The sequence below is a fragment of the Helianthus annuus genome, chromosome 12, assembly GCF_002127325.2.
Source record: "Helianthus annuus cultivar XRQ/B chromosome 12, HanXRQr2.0-SUNRISE, whole genome shotgun sequence".
In the NCBI taxonomy this organism is placed as follows: domain Eukaryota; kingdom Viridiplantae; phylum Streptophyta; class Magnoliopsida; order Asterales; family Asteraceae; genus Helianthus; species Helianthus annuus.
In genome coordinates, this window is record NC_035444.2 from 155892155 (window position 1) to 155912193 (window position 20039).

The 20039-nt window shown below is 38.5% G+C and overlaps 1 protein-coding gene across 1 annotated transcript; it reads left to right on the plus strand.

Annotated features, from left to right (window-relative positions):
• The first annotated feature begins 1179 nt into the window (after positions 1-1179).
• Positions 1180-4085, plus strand: LOC110897130. Its single transcript, XM_022143991.2, has 5 exons — positions 1180-1294; positions 1571-2641; positions 2854-3350; positions 3428-3674; positions 3751-4085. Exons 1-5 carry the CDS (start codon positions 1186-1188, stop codon positions 4083-4085), a joined length of 2259 nt encoding a protein of 752 aa, XP_021999683.2. The 5' UTR covers positions 1180-1185.
• The last annotated feature ends 15954 nt before the right edge of the window (positions 4086-20039 follow it).

The window sequence follows — 20039 nt, forward strand, 5'->3', positions numbered from 1 at the left end:
CAAAATCCACCAACCAATGAAAAGTCACCACCTCACCACCCATAATCCCCCACGCCGGTGAAGATTTCCCTGCCCCACACACCACACCACCCTCCCGCCACACGCGGGCCGGTGTGCCTAGAGTGGAGAGGCTTTCACGCCCACTCCATATGATCTAAAAGTGTTAGGGGCTGTTTGTTTACCTCTTAATGAGACTCTTTGGTTCAGACCTCTTACTCTTACTGATTCAGCACTTAATGGTTCAGACTGTTTGTTTCACCAGCAGATATCTGAATGGTTCAGACATTTGCCTCTGAATGGTTAAACATTATACAAAGTCTGAATGGTTAAGACCTCTAATCTGAATTTGTCGGACATTTGCCTATGAACGGTTAAGCATTATACAGGCTCTTAATTGTTCAGACCTCTGACCTCTTACTAGTTCAACACTTAATGGTTTAGACCTCTTACTGGTTCAGTACTTAACCATTCAGATGTCGCCAAGCAGCCACTTAGTTAAATAGTCAGTTGATAAAGTCAACACTTGTTAAAGAGTAAAAGGTAAATAGAAGAAGTTTGGACAAGTTTTGACAAGCACCGAAAGATAAAGAGTTTAATGCTTCTAGACTTCAAGGGGTGGAAGTGTAAAGGTAGTAATTAGTTTGTTAATGTTTGTTAACGAGTTCATGTCACCCGCACGTTGCGATGGAAATTCAATTTGTATCAGTTCGGTGTATTTGGCCATCAATATCGTACTTGCACTCGACATAGCAACCGAAAAAGAAAACTAAAAAACATAAAATTGTGATATAGGCAAAAAGATACTGATACATGTATTAAGTTGCTCAAAAACCATAAAAACAAATACTGGTATCCATTTAGATTATACCAACATTGATACAAATATTGCTCGATCTAAATTGAGTAAATTGCGGTTTTGGTCCCTGTGGTTTATAGTCCATTGCTATATCTTACAAAATCTAAAAGTCTTGCAATTTTCATCTAAAGATTTCTATTTTATTGCAATTTTGCTCCACCATACAAACTCCATCCACCTTCTAGTTAAAACCTAATCACATGAGAGGCATGTGATGGACTAAATTGTAATTAACCCTTTAAATGAAGGAAACAAAAAAAAAATAACTTTATGCCCTATACATTCTCCAGTATGTTGTTCAACATACGATTTTTACCTAGGGTTTCCCAATGTCTAACCAAAATCTCAATTCTGCTTCTTCAAACTCGGACGTGGTTCTCCAGCATAATTGGGTGTTTCGAAAGCACAATGAGCCATTTAAACTCACTGTTGTGTATGGTATGCATTACAACTCTAAATACCCATTAATTTTTTTTGATTTAATGTTCAATATGTACATTAAGTATGTCGGCCATTACATCTATTGAACATTTAATTCTGTGTATGGTATGCATTACAAACATTAAAGTCTGTACATTTAATTCTCTTTGTAGATGTGGAAAAAAGAAAAACGTATGTATTATATGCAATAGTTCTTTACTCGTTAAACACACGTGAATACATGCAATTTCAATTAAACTTTGAATTTTAATTTTGTTGTTTTTTGTATTTTAGGTCAAAATCCCACGTATTTTACCTTGAAATTTCACCATGGTGGAGAGTTCACAAAAAATCATAGAAGAACATATGTTAAAGGGGAGGTAATGTATGTGGATAGGGTTGATGGTGACACATTTTCTGTGCATGAAGTGGATCAGATGATACTAGAGTTAGGATACCAAAAAGAACAAACCATTTGTTATCATTTTAGGGTTCCAGAAGGTGACATGGATTCTGGTTTACAAGCTCTAGTTAATGATGATGATGTTAGAAAGTTATTGCAATATGTTGACCTCACAAGAATTATTGAAATTTACATTGAGCATTATGCTACTCAGTTAACTTCAAGTGTGATATTTGAAGATAATATAGTAGATGATGCATATGTACCAAGTATGGTAGTTTATCAACCAGGAGTACCCAATCAAGTAGAAGGTGAATATATTACAGTAGATGAACAAGTTTTAAGAGAGTTTGAGATGGGTCAGTTATGGAATGAAGATGATAATACTATGGAAAATCAAAGAATTGATTTGGTTGAGCATGCTAAGGAAAGGGTTTTGAATGAAGATGTTGAGGAAAAAGAAGTAGATCCTGAATATATTTATGATGATACTCAGGTCAGAGATGTTCCAGTTGACATGACACTATTTAGAAGAAATATAGACATGGTGCTACATGATGAATCTACAAGTAATGTTAGTGCAGGGCCTTTGTTTGAGTTTGATCTTAATGGCTTTGATAGCCTTGATGATTCAGATGATGAACTCCCATTGGATAGGGCTGTTAGAGAAATGAGGACGAAGAACAAACAAATACGCGATTCTGTCTCTACAACTTTTTATGTGGGTCAAGTGTTTGCAAGTAGAAGTGATATTCGGCATTTGGTTAAAAAACTGGCGGTTGATAGTAGAAGACAACTAAGCATAATAAGAAATGATACGAAAAGGTTTAGAGTTGTTTGTTATGGTCGTGATCCAGGTTCTCTAGTTGTTGGTAAAATAAATGAGAAAGTTGGTCCATCAGAGAAGGCTAAAGAAGTAAGTTTAGAAAAAGAAGGAGGTCCCCCAGATGTGGAGTGTTCAAGTACTTGAAAAAAAAAATAGATAATCCAAAACCAACATGTCCTTGGGTATTACATGTTTCCAGGAAGGAAAATGTGGAGTCATGGGTTGTGAAAACATTCATCAATAACCACAACTGCCTTCACACACGAGAGGTCAGATTGTGCACTTTAAGTTGGATTGCCAAAGATATTGAAGAAACAGTGTTGATAAATCCAACCATACCTTTGTCAGCTCTTCAAGATCAAGTTCAGAAGAAGTATCAGATTTCTGTTTCCAGGTATAAAGTCTTTAGGGCTAAGTCAGTGGCTTTGAAAAAAATTCAAGGAGACTATGCAATGCAGTATACAATCCTTAGGGATTATTGTGAAGAACTTTTGAGATCTAACCCTGGAACTACAATAAAAATTGAAGTAGAGAATTGTTGCAACCCAGCTAGCCCAACTAGGCAATTCAAGAGGATTTACATATGCTTAGGGCCTTTGAAAGAGGGTTTCAAATTGTTAGGGAGAGAGCTCCTAGGTTTGGATGGTTGTTTTATGAAAGGACCCTTTCCTGGACAGATTCTAACTGCTGTGGGAATAGATTCCAACAATGGGATATACCCGGTGGCTTATGCATTGGTTGAAGCAGAAACTCTTAGTTCATGGACCTGGTTCTTAGAGTGTCTAGGTGATGATATTAGACTTTGTTCTCAGTCTAACTTCACATTCATCAGTGACAGACAGAAGGTAAACATGGCTAATTTTACTTTTTTTTCATTATTAGATTGGTAAGTGTGTGACCGGCTAACTTTGTTTTATTATAGGGACTTATACCAGCTTTAACAAAGGTGTTTCCAACTGCTGAACATAGATATTGCTTAAGGCATATCCATGAAAACATGACCAATTGGAGGGGGCAGTTGTTCAAAGACATGCTTTGGAAATGTGCTATTTCAACAACACCGCAACACTATGACAAAGCAATGAAAGAGATTCAAGAGCAGGATCAAGGTCTATATGATTGGTTGATAAAGATTCCACCAAAACACTGGTCTAGAGCTCACTTCAGTGGTATGTTTTCAATATAACATTAATTGATCATTATGCTAAAGATATTTATAATTCATTACTTACTTTTTTTTTGTAGGGAGGGCAAAAAGTGATGTGTTACTAAACAATTTATGTGAGGTTTTGAATAGACAACTGCTTGGGGGAAGAGATAAGCCTATCATTACTTGCTTAGAGTTCATTAGGGAATACCTAATGAAAAGAATTATGAATGTTCAGCTGGATATTGAAAAATGTTCTGGTCCATTGACACCTGGAGCTACAGATGTTTTTGAACAAATCAAGAATGAAGCTTCAAATTACATAGTGATCTTTTGTGGACAGGACAAGTATCAGGTTACTAGAGGAACTAGTTTGGATGGACGTGTGGTAAATATGGGTAAAAAACATGTTCATGTAGAGGGTGGGAATTAACTGCAATGCCATGCAGGCATGCAGTGGCAGTGATATGGAATATGAGATTGAATGGTATTAATACTGGAATTCCGGAAGCATGGGTTGATCCCGTTTATTCCCTTGACACTTGGAAGAGTGTGTATGCACACACTATTGCACCAATAAATGGAAGGGAAATGTGGACACCCTCCGCATGTCCAACAACATTAACACCTCCCAAGCATCACACTCAAGTTGGTAGGCCTAAGAAAAAAAGAAAGAGATCAACACTTGAGTTGAGCGAACATATGGCAAAGACAGGTCACATGGCAAGGAAGGGTAACACTGTAACTTGTGATATCTGCAAAAAACCGGGACACAACAAAAGGACATGCAAAGGACAAGTTCAAGCTTCAACACAAAACAAGGATGCTTCAAGGGCTTCCAAGAAGGCTGCTTCAAGTACTTCCAAGAAGGCTGCTTCAAGTACTTCCAAGAAGGCTGCTTCCAATGGTTCAAAGAAGGCGGTTGGTTCAAAGAATCCTGGTTCAAGTGGTTCAAAGAAGGTTGCTTCAAGTGCTTCAAATCAAGCTGTTTAATTTAATGGCTATTTTTTATGTTTATGGCTATTTTGGCATGGTTGGTTAATGTTCCACTTTAAAACACATGTTTTTGGCATTTTACTTTTGAAACTCGATGTTGAATGTTGAATGTTAAACTTTATGGCTATTTTGGCATGAATTTGCTAATTTGTTATGAATCTGTTATGAACTGCTGTGAATCTGAGTCAATATGTTATAAACTAGTTACTGTTGCGACTGTTGTGAAAGACCGATGTTTGGGTCATAGCAACAGAAAAGTGTAAACTAAGTCGACTGTGAATGGGTCACAACTGATGCGCTCATGGTCATGACAAAACACAACAGCAGCAACAGTGTCGCACGCAGAAGCGGCGGTTGCACGCCTGTAGCAGCAACCCGCGGCTGCACTGAATGCACTCCTCAGCAGCAGCGCCGCACGCAACAACGGCGGCTGCGCGACTGCCCGATCGCAGCAGTAGCGGCTGCACTGCACGCACGTCGCCACAGCAGCTGCTGCACTCATTAAACTTAAACATGGCAGTTGTTAAACAGGTTTAGTAACGCTGCACTCGGTAAACTCCTACTTATCTGCCTTAAAATGGATAAAATAGTTAAACTGGAATGCAAGTTGTTAAACATGTTGTTGTTAAACTAGTAATGTGTATGAATTAATTATGCAAGAATATATCATTCCAACTATCCCTAAGAACTGTAACATATTATATTAGTTGCATTACATAATACTTTGTGATTAATATCCAATCAAATTATATTTTTAAATGAAAATTACTAAAATATTATTACTGTCCAAAATGGAGGAAGTTCCACATAGATTTTTGATGATTAGAACTTATGCAATTTGTTTTAAATATTTGGGTTTGGAGCGTGGAGAAGAAAGCATTAAGAGTTTAATAACTTTCTTTTAAAAATAAGAATGGAGATTTTGGTTGGGAAACCCTAGTGAAGATCGCATATCTTGAAACTTCAATGCCATGGAGAAAACTACGTACAGGGTGGAAGTTTTTTTTCCTTCATTTAGATGGTTAATTACGATTTAGCCCATCACATGCCTCTCATGTGATCAAGTTTAACTAGAATGTGGATGGAGTTAGTATTGTGGAGTAAAATTGCAATAAAACAAAAACTTAGATATGAAAATTGCAAGACATTTCAAATTTGTAAAGTATAGCAATAGGCTATAAACCACAGGGATCAAAATTGCAATTTACTCATCTAAATTGGTTTAGTTTATCACAGTATCTTATGTATCATCACTCGCATATATTTAAGGGTGTTTTTACTGTATGGTGATCTAGCAAACTCCTTCCGAATATGCACATTTTACAAAAAAAAAAAAAAAAAAAAAAAAAAAAAAAAAAAAAAAACCCTAGCATATGACAAGACATATACACAAATACATCAAAAAAAATAAATAGTGGAAAAAGAAATAAAAAACAACAAAACATAGCATATGACCCATATGTCACATACATAAAAAAACAGTGGACAAAAGAAATAAGATATGCATAAGATATAATTTTATAATAAACATACGTACCAACATTAGCAAAAAAATATTGAATACTCTATTTTTTACATATAATACACAATACATAATATAAAATACATACCTACTTTATTTAAAAAGTATTTTTACTTTTAAATCATTTAACCGATATTCTTTTTAATAAAACATTTACAGCATATATTGGTTGGCTCGTCTGAAAATATTTAGTTAAAACATCTAGATTTAGCACAGAAAAAAATTGTTGTCTAAAACTAAGTTATTTAAAAATAAAAACCTGATTTATGGTTAGAACATCAACTCTGTAATAATAAATACAAATATACATCTTCTCCCTAGGGATGAGAATGGGTCGGGTATTGGTAATCCCATACTCATACCCGGTTATAAAATTGTGTCTCATACCCGACCAAATACTCGTCGGGTAATTACCCGTCGGGTATCGGCTATACCCATTAGTTTGTTAAAACATATGCATTAGGATTTCTAAATACATTTTTTTGACTATTTTAATTATTATATTATTTTATTTATACATCAACTATTATTAATTAAAAATATACATTACATACATACATATAACTTTTATCATAAATTAAAAATAACTTTATAATACTTATACACTTACATGTATATACTTCACTGGGAGGGTTCAAGCCTAAAAAACATACCAATTTTTTTTTACAATTTTTTAAATAAATTTTCGCTGCTTTTATATATAAAAAAAATCAAAAAAAAAATTGTACTGCACATATGCAGTACACAAATAATGAACATGTGCAGTACAAGAGGTTTTTTTTTTGAATTTTTTTATATATAAAAAGTAGCGAAAATTTGTAAAAAAAAAAAGTTGTGTTATATTTTTTAGGCTTTTTTAGTTAGTTTTCAGGTTGTCCCTTTAATTAGTGGTATTTAATTGAACCCCATGAATAAATAATAACTTTATAATACTTATACACTTACATATATATACTTCACGGGGAGGGTTCAAGCGAAAACTCATTTTATTGTGAAAACTTGAACTACCAATTTTTTTTTTACAATATTTTTATAAATTTTCGCTACTTTTTATATATAAAAATTTCAAAAAAAAAAAAAAACTGTACTGTACATGTGCAGTACACATATGATGCACATGTGCAGTACAAGGTTTTTTTTTTAAAAAAAAAATTTATATATATATAAAGTAGCGAAAGTTTGTAAAAAAAGTTTTGGTATTTATTTTAGGCTTTTTTAGTTAGTTTTCTGGTTGTCACTTTAATTACTGGTATTTAATTGAACCCCCCCCCTCTCTCTATATATATATATATATATATAGTGGAGAGTTCAGATGAGAAGAATTAAAAATTAAGAATAAAGGATACAAAGGTAATTTGAATAAATCATTTAATGAGTCTATTATTTATTTTTGTTATTCAAATTAATGAACTCTAATAATTTAATAAGCCTATATTATAAAATAGTTGTGCACCTGACACAATAAAAACAATCATGCACATGATCTTACATTTTCAACGTTTCCTACACCATTAAGACAATATTTTGGTGTAGGATACAGAATGTGTAGGACTCAAACACTTTTAAATAATTTTGCGACTCATAATAAAATATGTGTAGGACACAAAATTTTTAAATAATTTGTCAATTCTAATAAAATTTGTGTAAGAGACAATACATTAATGATAATGAAGGAGAAATTTATGGTTGTATTAATAAGAATTGAGTAACTCTTTAAAATATTTATTAATATTCTACATCAAAATGTCTATACTACCCTTAGTAATTAAAGAATTAATTAAATGTTGACAAAAATGATATCTTGATTCACAACCATTGATCAAAAAAATATATGGTCTAGATTGTTTTGGTCAAAAATTACCGAAGCAATTTAGTGATCAAATTAGTTAAGTGAGGTAGTGTGCTGAAAAGTGTGTTGAAAATATGCTTGTTAGGTTCTTTGGAAAAACAGTGTTCAGGATACGGCTCAGGATATTGAGCTGTATCTACGATCAAACAATGAGCAAAAGAGTAAAGTAAATGACACGAGATGTACGAGGAAAGCCCTTGATCGATCTAGATCGCCGGCATAAAACCTCGGGAGCTGACAATCGCAGCTGCCTAGTTCTTCTTATTGCTTTAAACTTCAGGATACAGTGCAGGATATAGATCAGATCGCTAAGTGTTACAATGAATTTTGTGAGAGTTGCGAGAGAGCAAGTGTTGAGAGTGTAGAGAGTGTGATTGTGATGTCCTAGTTGATCTGATATACCCACTATTTATAGTAACGAATTACAAACTAAAATTCCTATAAACATGGGATGCTCCGAATATTCCAATGTGAACGTTGTAGACCGAGTAATGCGGCTTCAACGACTTCTTGTGAACGACTTGGACCGAGTCTTCAGTAGAAAAGGTCTTCATGAACGTTGCTAGCTTCTAACCCACGTACCTGCATTTAATCCGTTAGTGATCCTGAGGATACCATTCAGGATGTTACCAATATCCTGAGTCAGCATCCCGGATGTAAACAGATACAATGAACAAGATATATATCAAGATATTTTCCAGTATATGGGCTCAGAATTTCACCCATAACAATTGTCCCCAAAAAATGTTACCGTTAAATATCCTGGTTACTAACGGGTTATATTTTTTCCCGAAGAACGAGGCAATTAAGCGATAAGACCCATGATGTGACTGCTGTTTTGGTCAAAAATCACACAAGGATAATGCAACCAAACTTTATGTAAATGGGGTATGATGCTTGGTTTATAGAAAAAGTAAAGGATCACTTTAGTAAGAAATATGCAAAGACACAATGATTTATACGAGGAAAAAGCCCTTGATCAATGTATGATCTCCGGCATAAAAAACCTCGGGTGATGGCAACTACCGATCACCAACTTCAATATATCAAAATATGGTTACAACTTTGGATGATAATGAGCTGAGTACAAGGATCACTATCGTAATGTGTGTCTAAACGTGTGAGAATTGTGTTGTCCGTTCTTCCGAATGAGGAAGAGTGTTATATATACAAGTGTAGGTGACCTATTTTAGGTAAAAAGACTAATAATCAGCTCATTACCCCTTTAGAAATAAAAGTAAATCTAGCCTAAATTATCGCCCTTAAATCATGCCAAGTTTCCATATCCTTCACAACGTCCATCTCCGATTAAGCACATGCCATAGTTGTAAAGACGTGTCCTTTAATTGTGATGCTAAGAGCGGATCCTGCTAGTCATTCCTGCAAAACAACATTAAATTCAACGAAAGCAACTGTTAGCATGAGGATCCTATGATGGTCCGTGATCCTGATCCTGGAACTCTGCTGAGGATCACTATCTGCCAAAGAAACAAGGATCACTGGTTAGGATCACATGTGAGGATCATGTATTGTAAAAATCCAGCCCTAACAATTGCCCCCAAAATATAAGGAGTGATTTTGTAAATAAATGAGTTATATTTTGTTCTGATCTTATCTTCAACGGACAACTCGGATAACTAGCCGTTATAACCGGACTAGCCGTTGCGATCATTACGTCACTGAAGTGACATCCTTGCAAATCATGATTATAAATAGGAGATAGGGTAAGGATCAATTTGTATTTAAATTCAGGATATACTCCCTTTATAATCTCCACCGAAGATTGATCAGGTATTCTTTTCCTTTCTTTCTTCCTTTTCCTGCTCTGTTTTTTTCTGCTTTTGCTCTGTTTCTGTTCCGCCACAAGTATGTTGCTCCGAAATTCTCCCCATAAGGATCACGAGAAGAGCAGTCCCCTGAAAAGCCAAGGGATCATTAAGGACTCTCCTACGGAGAGATGTTGCTTTACCGATGCTCATGTAGATAGGATTCGTCATTGCTTTCCGGCGGATGCTGTTTTCAAATCCTTCACATCCACTGCTTTGAGCGACTTTGTTTCAGACGCCTAGGTGATCTTTCCTGTAACTCCGTTTACCATAGGATATTCGTATCCTTTTCCGGCCTTCACCCAATCTTTCTTTTCTTTGACCGGCATATCTTATATCCAAGCTATGCCGATGATCTGGAGGGTCTTGTATACCTTCGAGAGGATCATAGAGCAGGAGGGGATTGATTTAGGGATGGCAGAGCTGGCCGAGCTTTATGATCTTACCACGTTTGGTTCTCATCGATATTTGCTGAAACGGAAGGCCGGGGAGGATCACCCTGTTTTAAAGGTTACCAAAAATGATACAAACTGGAAGCGTCGTTTCTTCTTTGTGAGGAGGGATACCCTCCCTAATGGGAAGGATCTGCCCAAGGAGTGGGCCACCCATGGTAGGATAGAGGATCCTGGAAGGATCACCATCAGACTTGTCTCTTATGATGAGGATCACTAATGTCTTTCTTTGTTTTTTGTTTATTGTGCAGCTATCTCCATTGCTCATCTTAAGTTAACCCCTGCTGCCAGAGAGAGGGTTCTAGCTTTCAAGAAGCTTGATCCTGAAATCAGAAGTTTTCAAGTCACCGTCCAAGATTCACAAGAAGTATCCTCCGCATCTGCCACTATGTCAAGTAAGTATCCTTATTAAAAAGTAAGTTATATGTAAGATTGTTTAGTTAGTAAGTGAACTTATCTTGTTTTGATTGTGTAGGCGCTGGGAAACCTGCTAAGTCTGCCTCCAAGTTCGGGATTGATGAACTTGCCAATGTCAAGTCTTCAAGGAAGAAGACTTCTGTTGCCAGTCCCTCTGCTTCGGCCCCTAAAGCACCTGTTAGGGGTAAGGGGGAGAAGAGAAAGACTTCTGAGGATCTCCAAGGATTTCCCCTGATCCGCCGTCAGTTTCTCGACTATGTCAATGAGGTAAGGATCATTGCCCCTGTTGGTTATCCTTCTCGAGTATCCTGCTTGTGTATTCTGCCTGTATATCCTGCTTCTTTGAGGATCACCTGATCCTGAACTTACCTTTTTTTTTTCTTTTGCAGAAACTTGCTGAGATTGAGACCTACCTTGGCCATGTCGAGGATCAGGAAAGCCAAATCGCCGACCTCCAACAAATGGGCGTGTTAAAGGATCTCAAGATAGCCGATCTTGAGAAGGAACTCCGGGCTACAAAGGATGAGGCTGCTCAAAGGCTGATTGACATGGATGGCGAGAAGCAGGAGATCATCCAGGATACCAAGGTCTCTGCCGCAACTGCTATGTACAAGATACAACTACAAATGGCTGCGGAGGCTCAGGATCCTGCCTTTGACAAAAGCTCATGGGACGTGGAGGGTTGGAAGGCAAGATTGGCAGAGCTGGAGGATGAGGACGAAGCTGAGGAGATCCCAATGCTGGAGGGCGGTGACGCTGACAAGGATCAGGGTGGAGAAGCTGGTGGTGATGGAGCAGCAAAGGTGTGAGCTGCTGGATTGGGCGATGATGGATATTTCGAGACTAGGCCGGAGCCCAATTTTTTGAGTTTGGTGGTGGTTTGTTTGTGGTTGTTGATGTTTGAAACAATTATGGTTTGTAACTTGAACAATAGTTTTTAGGGTTAAGGATCATGGATCCTTTGGACAATAGGTAGGATTACAAAAGGTGGAGGGATCCTCTGTTTGGGGGATGAAGCCTTTGTGATCCTGCCGCCTTTAATTTCCTGCACCTGCTAAGACCGCATAGACAATGGACACCCTTTGCCAACCCATGTGGACGGGCCACGTTTTGCTGGTAGAAATGTGGGTTGGCAATTTTGACAACTTTTTGAAAGGGTTTAAGATCCTTTTGTTAATAATATAACTCTAATCTTTCTGGCTTATCTCGTATTGTTATCCTTTATTTATCTTCTTATTTCCCAGTTTTTAGAAACATATTTGTTAGAGTAACAAGAGTTGAGCAAACCATGTTTAATAAATTTAGGATATGATCCTAGATCAAATATCCTATCATTGAAAATTTTTAAGGATCATAGTTTTAGTTGTCAAAGTGTACGGGTTGTTTAGTATAATCAAAATAGTCAAGGATCATACCTGAGGATCCAAGTTAGGATCCTAACCTTTAATCAAGATAACTGTTTTGGTCAAAAATCACACTAAGGATAATGCAACCAAACTTTATGTAAACGGGGTATGATGCTTGGTTTATTGAAAAAGTAAAGGATCACTTCAGTATAAAATATGCAAAGACACAATGATTTATACGAGGAAAAAGCCCTTGATCAATGTATGATCTCCGGCATAAAAAACCTCGGGTGATGGCAACTACCGATCACCAAACTTCAATATAAGAAAAATGGTTACAACTTTGGATGATAATGAGCTGAGTACAAGGATCACTATAGTTTCGAGTGTCTAAGCGTGTGAGAGTTGTGTTGTGTGTTCTTTCGAATGAGGAAGAGTGTTATATATACAAGTGTAGGTGACCTATTTTAGGTAAAAAGACTAATAATCAGCTCATTACCCCTTTAGAAATAAAAGTAAATCTAGCCTAAATTATCGCCCTTAAATCATGCCATGTTTCCATATCCTTTACAACGTCCATCTCCGATTAAGCACATGCCATAGTTGTAAAGACGTGTCCTTTAATTGTGATGCTTAAAAGCGGATCCTGCTATATGTCCTGCAAAACAATCATTAAATTCAACGAAAGCAACTGTTAGCATGAGGATCCTATGATGGTCCGTGATCCTGATCCTGGAACTCTGCTGAGGATCACTATCTGTCAAAGAAACAAGGATCACTAGTTAGGATCACATGTGAGGATCATGTATTGTAAAAATCCAGCCCTAACAATTGCCCCCAAAATATAAGGAGTTCATTGTAAATTAACGAGTTATATTTTGTTCTGATCTTATCTTCAACGGACAACTCGGGTAACTAGCCGTTATAACCGGACTAGCCGTTGCGATCATTACGTCACTGAAGTGACATCCCTGCAAATCATGATTATAAATAGGAGATAGGGTAAGGATCGATTCGCATTTAAATTCAGGATATACTCCCTTTATAATCTCCACCGAAGATTGATCAGGTATTCTCTTTCTTTCTTCCTTTTCCTGCTCTGTTTTTTTTTTGCTCTTGCTCTGTTTTTGTTTCGCCACAAGTATGTTGCTCCGAAATTCTCCCCATAAGGATCACGAGAAGAGTAGTCCCCTGAAAAGCCAAGGGATCATTAAGGACTCTCCTACGGAGAGATGCTGCTTTACCGATGCTCATGTAGATAGGATTCGTCATTGCTTTCCGGCGAATGCTGTTTTCAAATCCTTCACATCCACTGCTTTGAGTGACTTTGTTTTAGACGCCTGGGTGGTCTTTCCTGCAACTCCGTTTACCATAGGATATTCGTATCCTTTTCCGGCCTTCACCCAATCTTTCTTTTCTTTGACCGGCATATCTTATATCCAAGCTATGCCGATGATCTGGAGGGTCTTGTATACCTTCGAGAGGATCATCGAGCATGAGGGGATTGATTTAGGGATGGCAGAGCTGGCCGAGCTTTATGATCTTACCACGTTTGGTTCTCATCGATACTTGCTGAAACGGAAGGCCGGGGAGGATCACCCTGTTCTAAAGGTTACCAAAAATGATACAAACTGGAAGCGTCGTTTCTTCTTTGTGAGGAGGGATACCCTCCCTAATGGGAAGGATCTGCCCAAGGAGTGGGCCACCCATGGTAGGATATAGGATCCTGGAAGGATCACCATCAGACTTGTCTCTTATGATGAGGATCACTAATGTCTTTCTTTGTTTTTTGTTTATTGTGCAGCTATCTCCATTGCTTATCTCAAGTTAACCCCTGCTGCCAGAGAGAGGGTCTTAGCTTTCAAGAAGCTTGATCCTGAAATCAGAAGTTTTCAAGTCACCGTCCAAGATTCACAAGAAGTATCCTCCGCATCTGCCACTATGTCAAGTAAGTATCCTTATTAAAAAGTAAGTTATATGTAAGACTGTTTAGTTAGTAAGGGAACTTATCTTGTTTTGATTGTGTAGGCGCTGGGAAATCTGCTAAGTCTGCCAAATCTGCCTCCAAGTTCGGGATTGATGAACTTGCCAATGTCAAGTCTTCAAGAAAGAAGACTTCTGTTGCCAGTCCCTCTGCTTCGGCCCCTAAAGCACCTGTTAGGGGTAAGGGGAAGAAGAGAAAGACTTCTGAGGATCTCCAAGGATTTCCCCTGATCCGCCAACAGTTTCTTGTTTTGGTCAAAAAATCACACAAGGATAATGTAACCAAACTTTATGAAAACGGGGTATGATGCTTGGTTAATTATGAAAGTAAAGGATCACTTCTGTGATAAAGATGCAAAGACACAATGATTTATACGAGGAAAAAGCCCTTGATCAATGAATGATCTCCGGCATAAAAAACCTCGGGTGATGGCAACTACCGATCACCAACTTCAATATAACAAAAATATGATTACAACTTTGGATGATAATGAGCTGAGTACAAGGATCACTATTGCTTTTGGTGTCTAAGTGTGCGAGAGTTGCGTTGTATGTCGTGTGTCCCCTTCCAAATGATGAAGAAGTGGTATTTATACATGTGTTGGTGACCTATTTTAGGTAGCTAAACTAATATTCAGCTCATTACCCCTTTAGAAATGAGATACAATCTAGCCTAAATAGCCGCCCATAAATCAAGCCTAGTTTCCATATCCTGTGCAACGTCTATCTTCAATTAAGCTCTTGCCATAATTGTGAAGACGCGTCCCTGGATCATGATGCCTAGAGCGTATCCTGCTAGATGTTCCTGCAAAACAATATGGTATTAAGTGGAAGTGGCCGTTAGTATGAGGATCACTATAATGTCCCATGATCCTGATCCTGAAGTCCTGCTGAGGATCACTGTCTGCCAAAGAAACAAGGATCACTGGTTAGGATCATGTATAAGGATCACCTATAATGAAAATCCAGCCCTAACAATTGCCCCCAAAATATAAGGAGTTAGTTGTAAATAGACGAGTTATATTTTGTTTTGATCTTATCTCTAACGGGCGACTCCAAGAAACTAGCCGTTACACCCGGACTAGCCGTTGCGATTGTTACGTCACAGATGTGACAACCCCTGCAGATCATGATTATAAATAGGAGATAGGGTGAGGATCAGTTTGTATTTAAATTCAAGATACACTCCCTTTATATTCTGCACCGAAGATTGATCAGGTATCCTTCTCTTTCTCTCTTTCTCTTCTCTTTGCTCTGTTTTCTGCTTCTACGCTGTTTCCATCCCGTCACAAACATGTTGCTCCGGAATTCTCCACACAAGGATCCCAAGAAGGATAGTCCCTTAAAAAGCCAGGGGATTATCAAGGATTCTCCTACGGAGAGGTGTTGCTTTACTGATGTTCACATAGACAGAATTCGTCATTGCTTTCCGGCGAATGCTGTTTTCAAGTCCTTCACACCTACCGCTCTGAGTGACTCTGTTTCGGATACCTGGGTGGCTTTTCCTGCTACTCCATTCACCATAGGGTATTCATATCCTTTTCCATCCTTCACCCAATCCTTCTTTTCTTTAACCGGCATATCTTACATCCAAGCTATGCCGATGATCTGGAGGGTTCTGTATACCTTCGAAAGGATCATTGAGCAGAGAGGGATTGATCTGGGGATGACGGAGTTGGCCGAGTTTTACGATCTTACCACTTTTGGTTCTTACCGGTATCTGCTGAAACGGAAAGCCGGTGAGGATCACCCTGTCTTCAAGGTCACTAAGAATGATACAAACTGGAAGCGTCGTTTTTTCTTTGTTAGAAGGGATTCCATCCCGGATGGGAAGGATCTGCCCAAAGAATGGGCCACTCATGGTAGGATAGAGGATCCTCGAAGGATCACTATCAGCCTTGTCTCATATAATGAGGATCACTAATATCTCTTTTTATTTCTCGTGCAGCTATATCCATTGCTCATCTGAAATTAAGCCCTGCTGCAAAAGAGAGAGTCCTAGCTTTTAAAAAGCTTGATCCTGAAGTTAGAAGCTTCCAAGTCACCATCCAAGATTCTCAAGAAATATCCTCTGCATCTGCCACAATGTCAAGTAAGTATCCTCATAGAAAGTAAGTTTTATGTAAGAGTATTTAATTTAATAAGGGAACTTATCTTGTTTTTGAATTGTGTAGGTGCTGGAAAATCTGCCAGGTCTGTTAAATCTGCCTCCAAATTTGGGATAAGTGATCTTGCCAATGTCACGTCTTCAAAGAAGAAGGCTCCTGCTGCCAGTCCTTCAGCATCAGCTCCTAAAGCGCCTATCCGAGGCAAAGGGAAGAAGAGGAAGGCTTCAAATGACCTCCAGGGATTTCCCCTCCTCCGTCAGCAATTCCTCGACTACGTGAATGAGGTAAGGATCACTGCCCCTGTTGGTTATCCGTCTCGCATATCCTGTTTGTGTATCCTGCTTTTCTTGAGGATCATCTGATCCTAAGCTTATCTTTTTTCTCCTGTTGCAGAAACTTGCCGAGATTGAGACCTATCTTGGCCATGTTGAGGACCAGGAGAGCCAAATTGCCGACCTCCAGCAAATGGGTGTGTTAAAGGATCTCAAGATAGGAGATCTTGAGAAGGAACTCCGGGTCATGAAGGCTGAGGCTGCTCAGAGGTTGATCGATATGGATAACGAGAAGCAGGAGATCACCCAAGATGCTAAGGTCTCCGCGGCAATTGCTATGTATAAGATACAACTTCAGATGGCCGAGGAGGCTCAGGATTCTACCTTTGACAAAAGCTCGTGGGATGTTGAAGGGTGGAAGGCAAGGCTGGCAGACCTGGAGGACGAGGATGAGGCTGAGGCTGAGGATATCCCAATGCTGGAGGGAGGTGATGCTGACAAGGATCAAGGTGGAGCAGCCGGTGGTGATGGAGCAGCAAAGGAGTAGGCTGCATGATTGGGCGATGATGGATATTGTTGACTAGGCCGGAGCCCAATTTTTTTTAGGTTTGGTAGTGGTTTTTGTGGTTGTTGATGGTTTGAGACAATTATGGTTTGTAATCTTCGAACAATAGTTTTTAGGGTTAAGGATCCTGGATCCTTTGATCAATAGGTAGGATCACAAAAGGTGGAGGGATCCTCTGTTTGGGGGATGAAGCCTTTGTGATCCTGCCGCTTTTAATTTCCTGCAAAATGCTAAGACCGCATAGACAATGGACACCCTTTGCCAACCCATGTGGACGGGCCACGTTTTGCTGGTAGAAATGTGGGTTGGCAATTTTGACAACTTTCTTGAAAGGGTTAATGATCCTTTTGTTTAATAATATAACTTTTAACTTTTCTGGCTTATCTCGTGTTGTTATCCTTATATTCTTGTTTCTCAGTTGTTTTTGTAGTATATTTGTTAAAGTGGCAAGAGTTGAAAATATATTTAATAAATTTAGGATATGATCCTAGATCAAATATCCTGATATTGAAAATATTCAAAGTATTTTAGTTCAAGGATCATAGGTTTGGTTGTCAAAGTATAAGGGTCGGTTAGGATAATGAATATAATCAAAATAGTCAAGGATCATACCTGAGGATCCAAGTTAGGATCCTAACCTTCAATTGAGACAATCGTGGATAAGATTTTGATGGATAATAAGGATTGAGGGTCCTTATGTGTTTTACCTTTGACAATCCTGAAAAACGAAGCACAACTTGGGACTAAGCCAATGTAAGAAATAAATTAGTAACTGGGGTCATGCCCAAAGGATAACTGAGAATGATCCAGAGGATCACTGGGGACAAGCCCATAGGATAACTGGGGACAAGCCCAAAGGATCGTATGTAAACTGGAGTATGGCCCTTTTCTGGCGACTATCCAAACTTAGTGACATGAAAATGTCAAAACCTTAGCTAACGTGAAAACGTTAGAAACCTTAGGAACGGATGTATGGTACGTCTACCATTATACGTAGGATCCTAAATATAGCCAGTACGATGAGGTTGTCAGCCCCGAAAGTGGGTACTGGTCCCAAAGACGTGAACTATATCAGGATCATCGTGCGCTGCTGGCGGAAACTGGGGATAATCCCAAGGATAACTGGGGTTGGACCCAAGGATCTGTGGTGCTTTTGGAGATCTTTGACGATTTGCTGAAGATACCTGAACTATCATAACTCAAATGGTTTGTGAGTAGAGGATGAAGGATACATGAACCTTATCCTTAGGCAAAAAGTAAGAAAATGCAATAGTTTTAGGATAAGCATATTACCAGAGTAAGGATCACCGATATCTCCGGGATCCTTCAAGGATACTTCAATGTAAGGATCACATGCAGGAAGGATCATGTTCACATGAAATATTTCTTTAAGTGAACAGCATTCCAGGCTCTTGGTAACAAGTTTCCTTCCATGGTTAGCAACCTGTATGCCCCCTTTCCTGCTTCAGCTTCAATCAAGTAGGGACCTTCCCATTTTGGTGCTAGCTTCCCGTCAGCAGGATTGATAGTATTTTGAAATGCTTTTCTCAACACCATATCTCCGACTTGGAACTTCCTTATCCTGACATTTTTGTTGTAGGTACCAGCCATTCTTTGTTGGTAGCTTGCCATCCTTATTCTAGCTAGATCTCTGATTTCCTCAATAGTATCCAAATCCTGAGCTAGGATTGCAGCATTTTCTTCAGGATCACGAGCAATTGTTCTAGCAGTTGGGATCACCATCTCTGTTGGGATCACTGCTTCTGCCCCAAATACTAAAGAGAAAGGTGTTTGACCGGTGGCATACTTGGGAGTTGTCCTATCAGCCCATAGCACATAAGGTAACTCCTCTGCCCATTTTCCTTTCTTGGATCCTAGCTTCTTCTTCAGATTGTTGATGATGATCTTGTTGGATGATTCTGCTTGACCATTGGCTTGTGGATGAACTGGTGTTGATGTTATCATCTTGATTCCCCAACTGTCACAAAAGTTAGTGGTTCTGCTTCCAATGAATTGGGAGCCATTATCACATACAATTTCAGAGGGAATGCCAAATCTAGTTATAATGTTTCTTTTAATGAAGGATATGACTTCCTTTTCTCTGACTTGAGCGAAGGCTTCAGCTTCTATCCACTTGGAAAAATAGTCAGTCATGGCAAGCATAAATACTTTTCCACCAGGTGCTTTAGGGAGCTTGCCAACTATATCCATTCCCCATCTCATGAATGGCCAAGAGGATGGTATTGGGTGTAAAAATCCAGCTGGCTGATGGAGGATATTGCTATGCCTTTGGCAAGGATCACATTTCTTAGCATACTCTACAGCATCCCTTTTCATGGTTGGCCAGTAGTATCCTGTTCTAAGGATCCTTGAGAATAATGCCCTGCCCCCAGTGTGGTTTCCACAATCTCCTTCATGGAAGTCTCTCAACACTTCTTCAATTTCAGGATCCTCAATACATCTTAAATATGGTCCTGCAAGGGATCGTTTATATAGCACATTATTTAAGATTGTAAATTGAGATACCTTGATCCTGAAAGCTCTAGGATTTTCTCCCATTGGAATCTCTCCGTTTTGCAAGTATTTCATGATAGGTGGGATCCATGATCCTGAATAAGATTGAGCTTCTTCACTAGGGATTACTGCAGTATCCTCTTCTATTTCCATGGCCACTTGATTTTCAATAGCAGGAGCCAGGATATGGATGATAGGGATACTTATGTCTTCTGGAATTTTTAAGGATGATCCTAGGTTGGCCAATGCATCAGCTTCCGTGTTATCCTCCCTTGGTACCTGTGTTAAGCTAAAAGAAACAAAAGAGAGTGCCAATTCTTTGACTATCTCTAAATATTTGGTTAGGTTTTCACCTTTAACAGCATAGGATCCATTAAAGTGATTGGTGATCAATAATGAGTCTACATATACTTCGAGATATTTTACCCCCATATCCTTAGCAATCTGTAAGCCAGCAATTAAGGCTTCATATTCAGCCTCATTGTTAGTTGCTTGGAACTCACAGGCTATGGAGTGGGGTATTATGTCCCCCTGTGG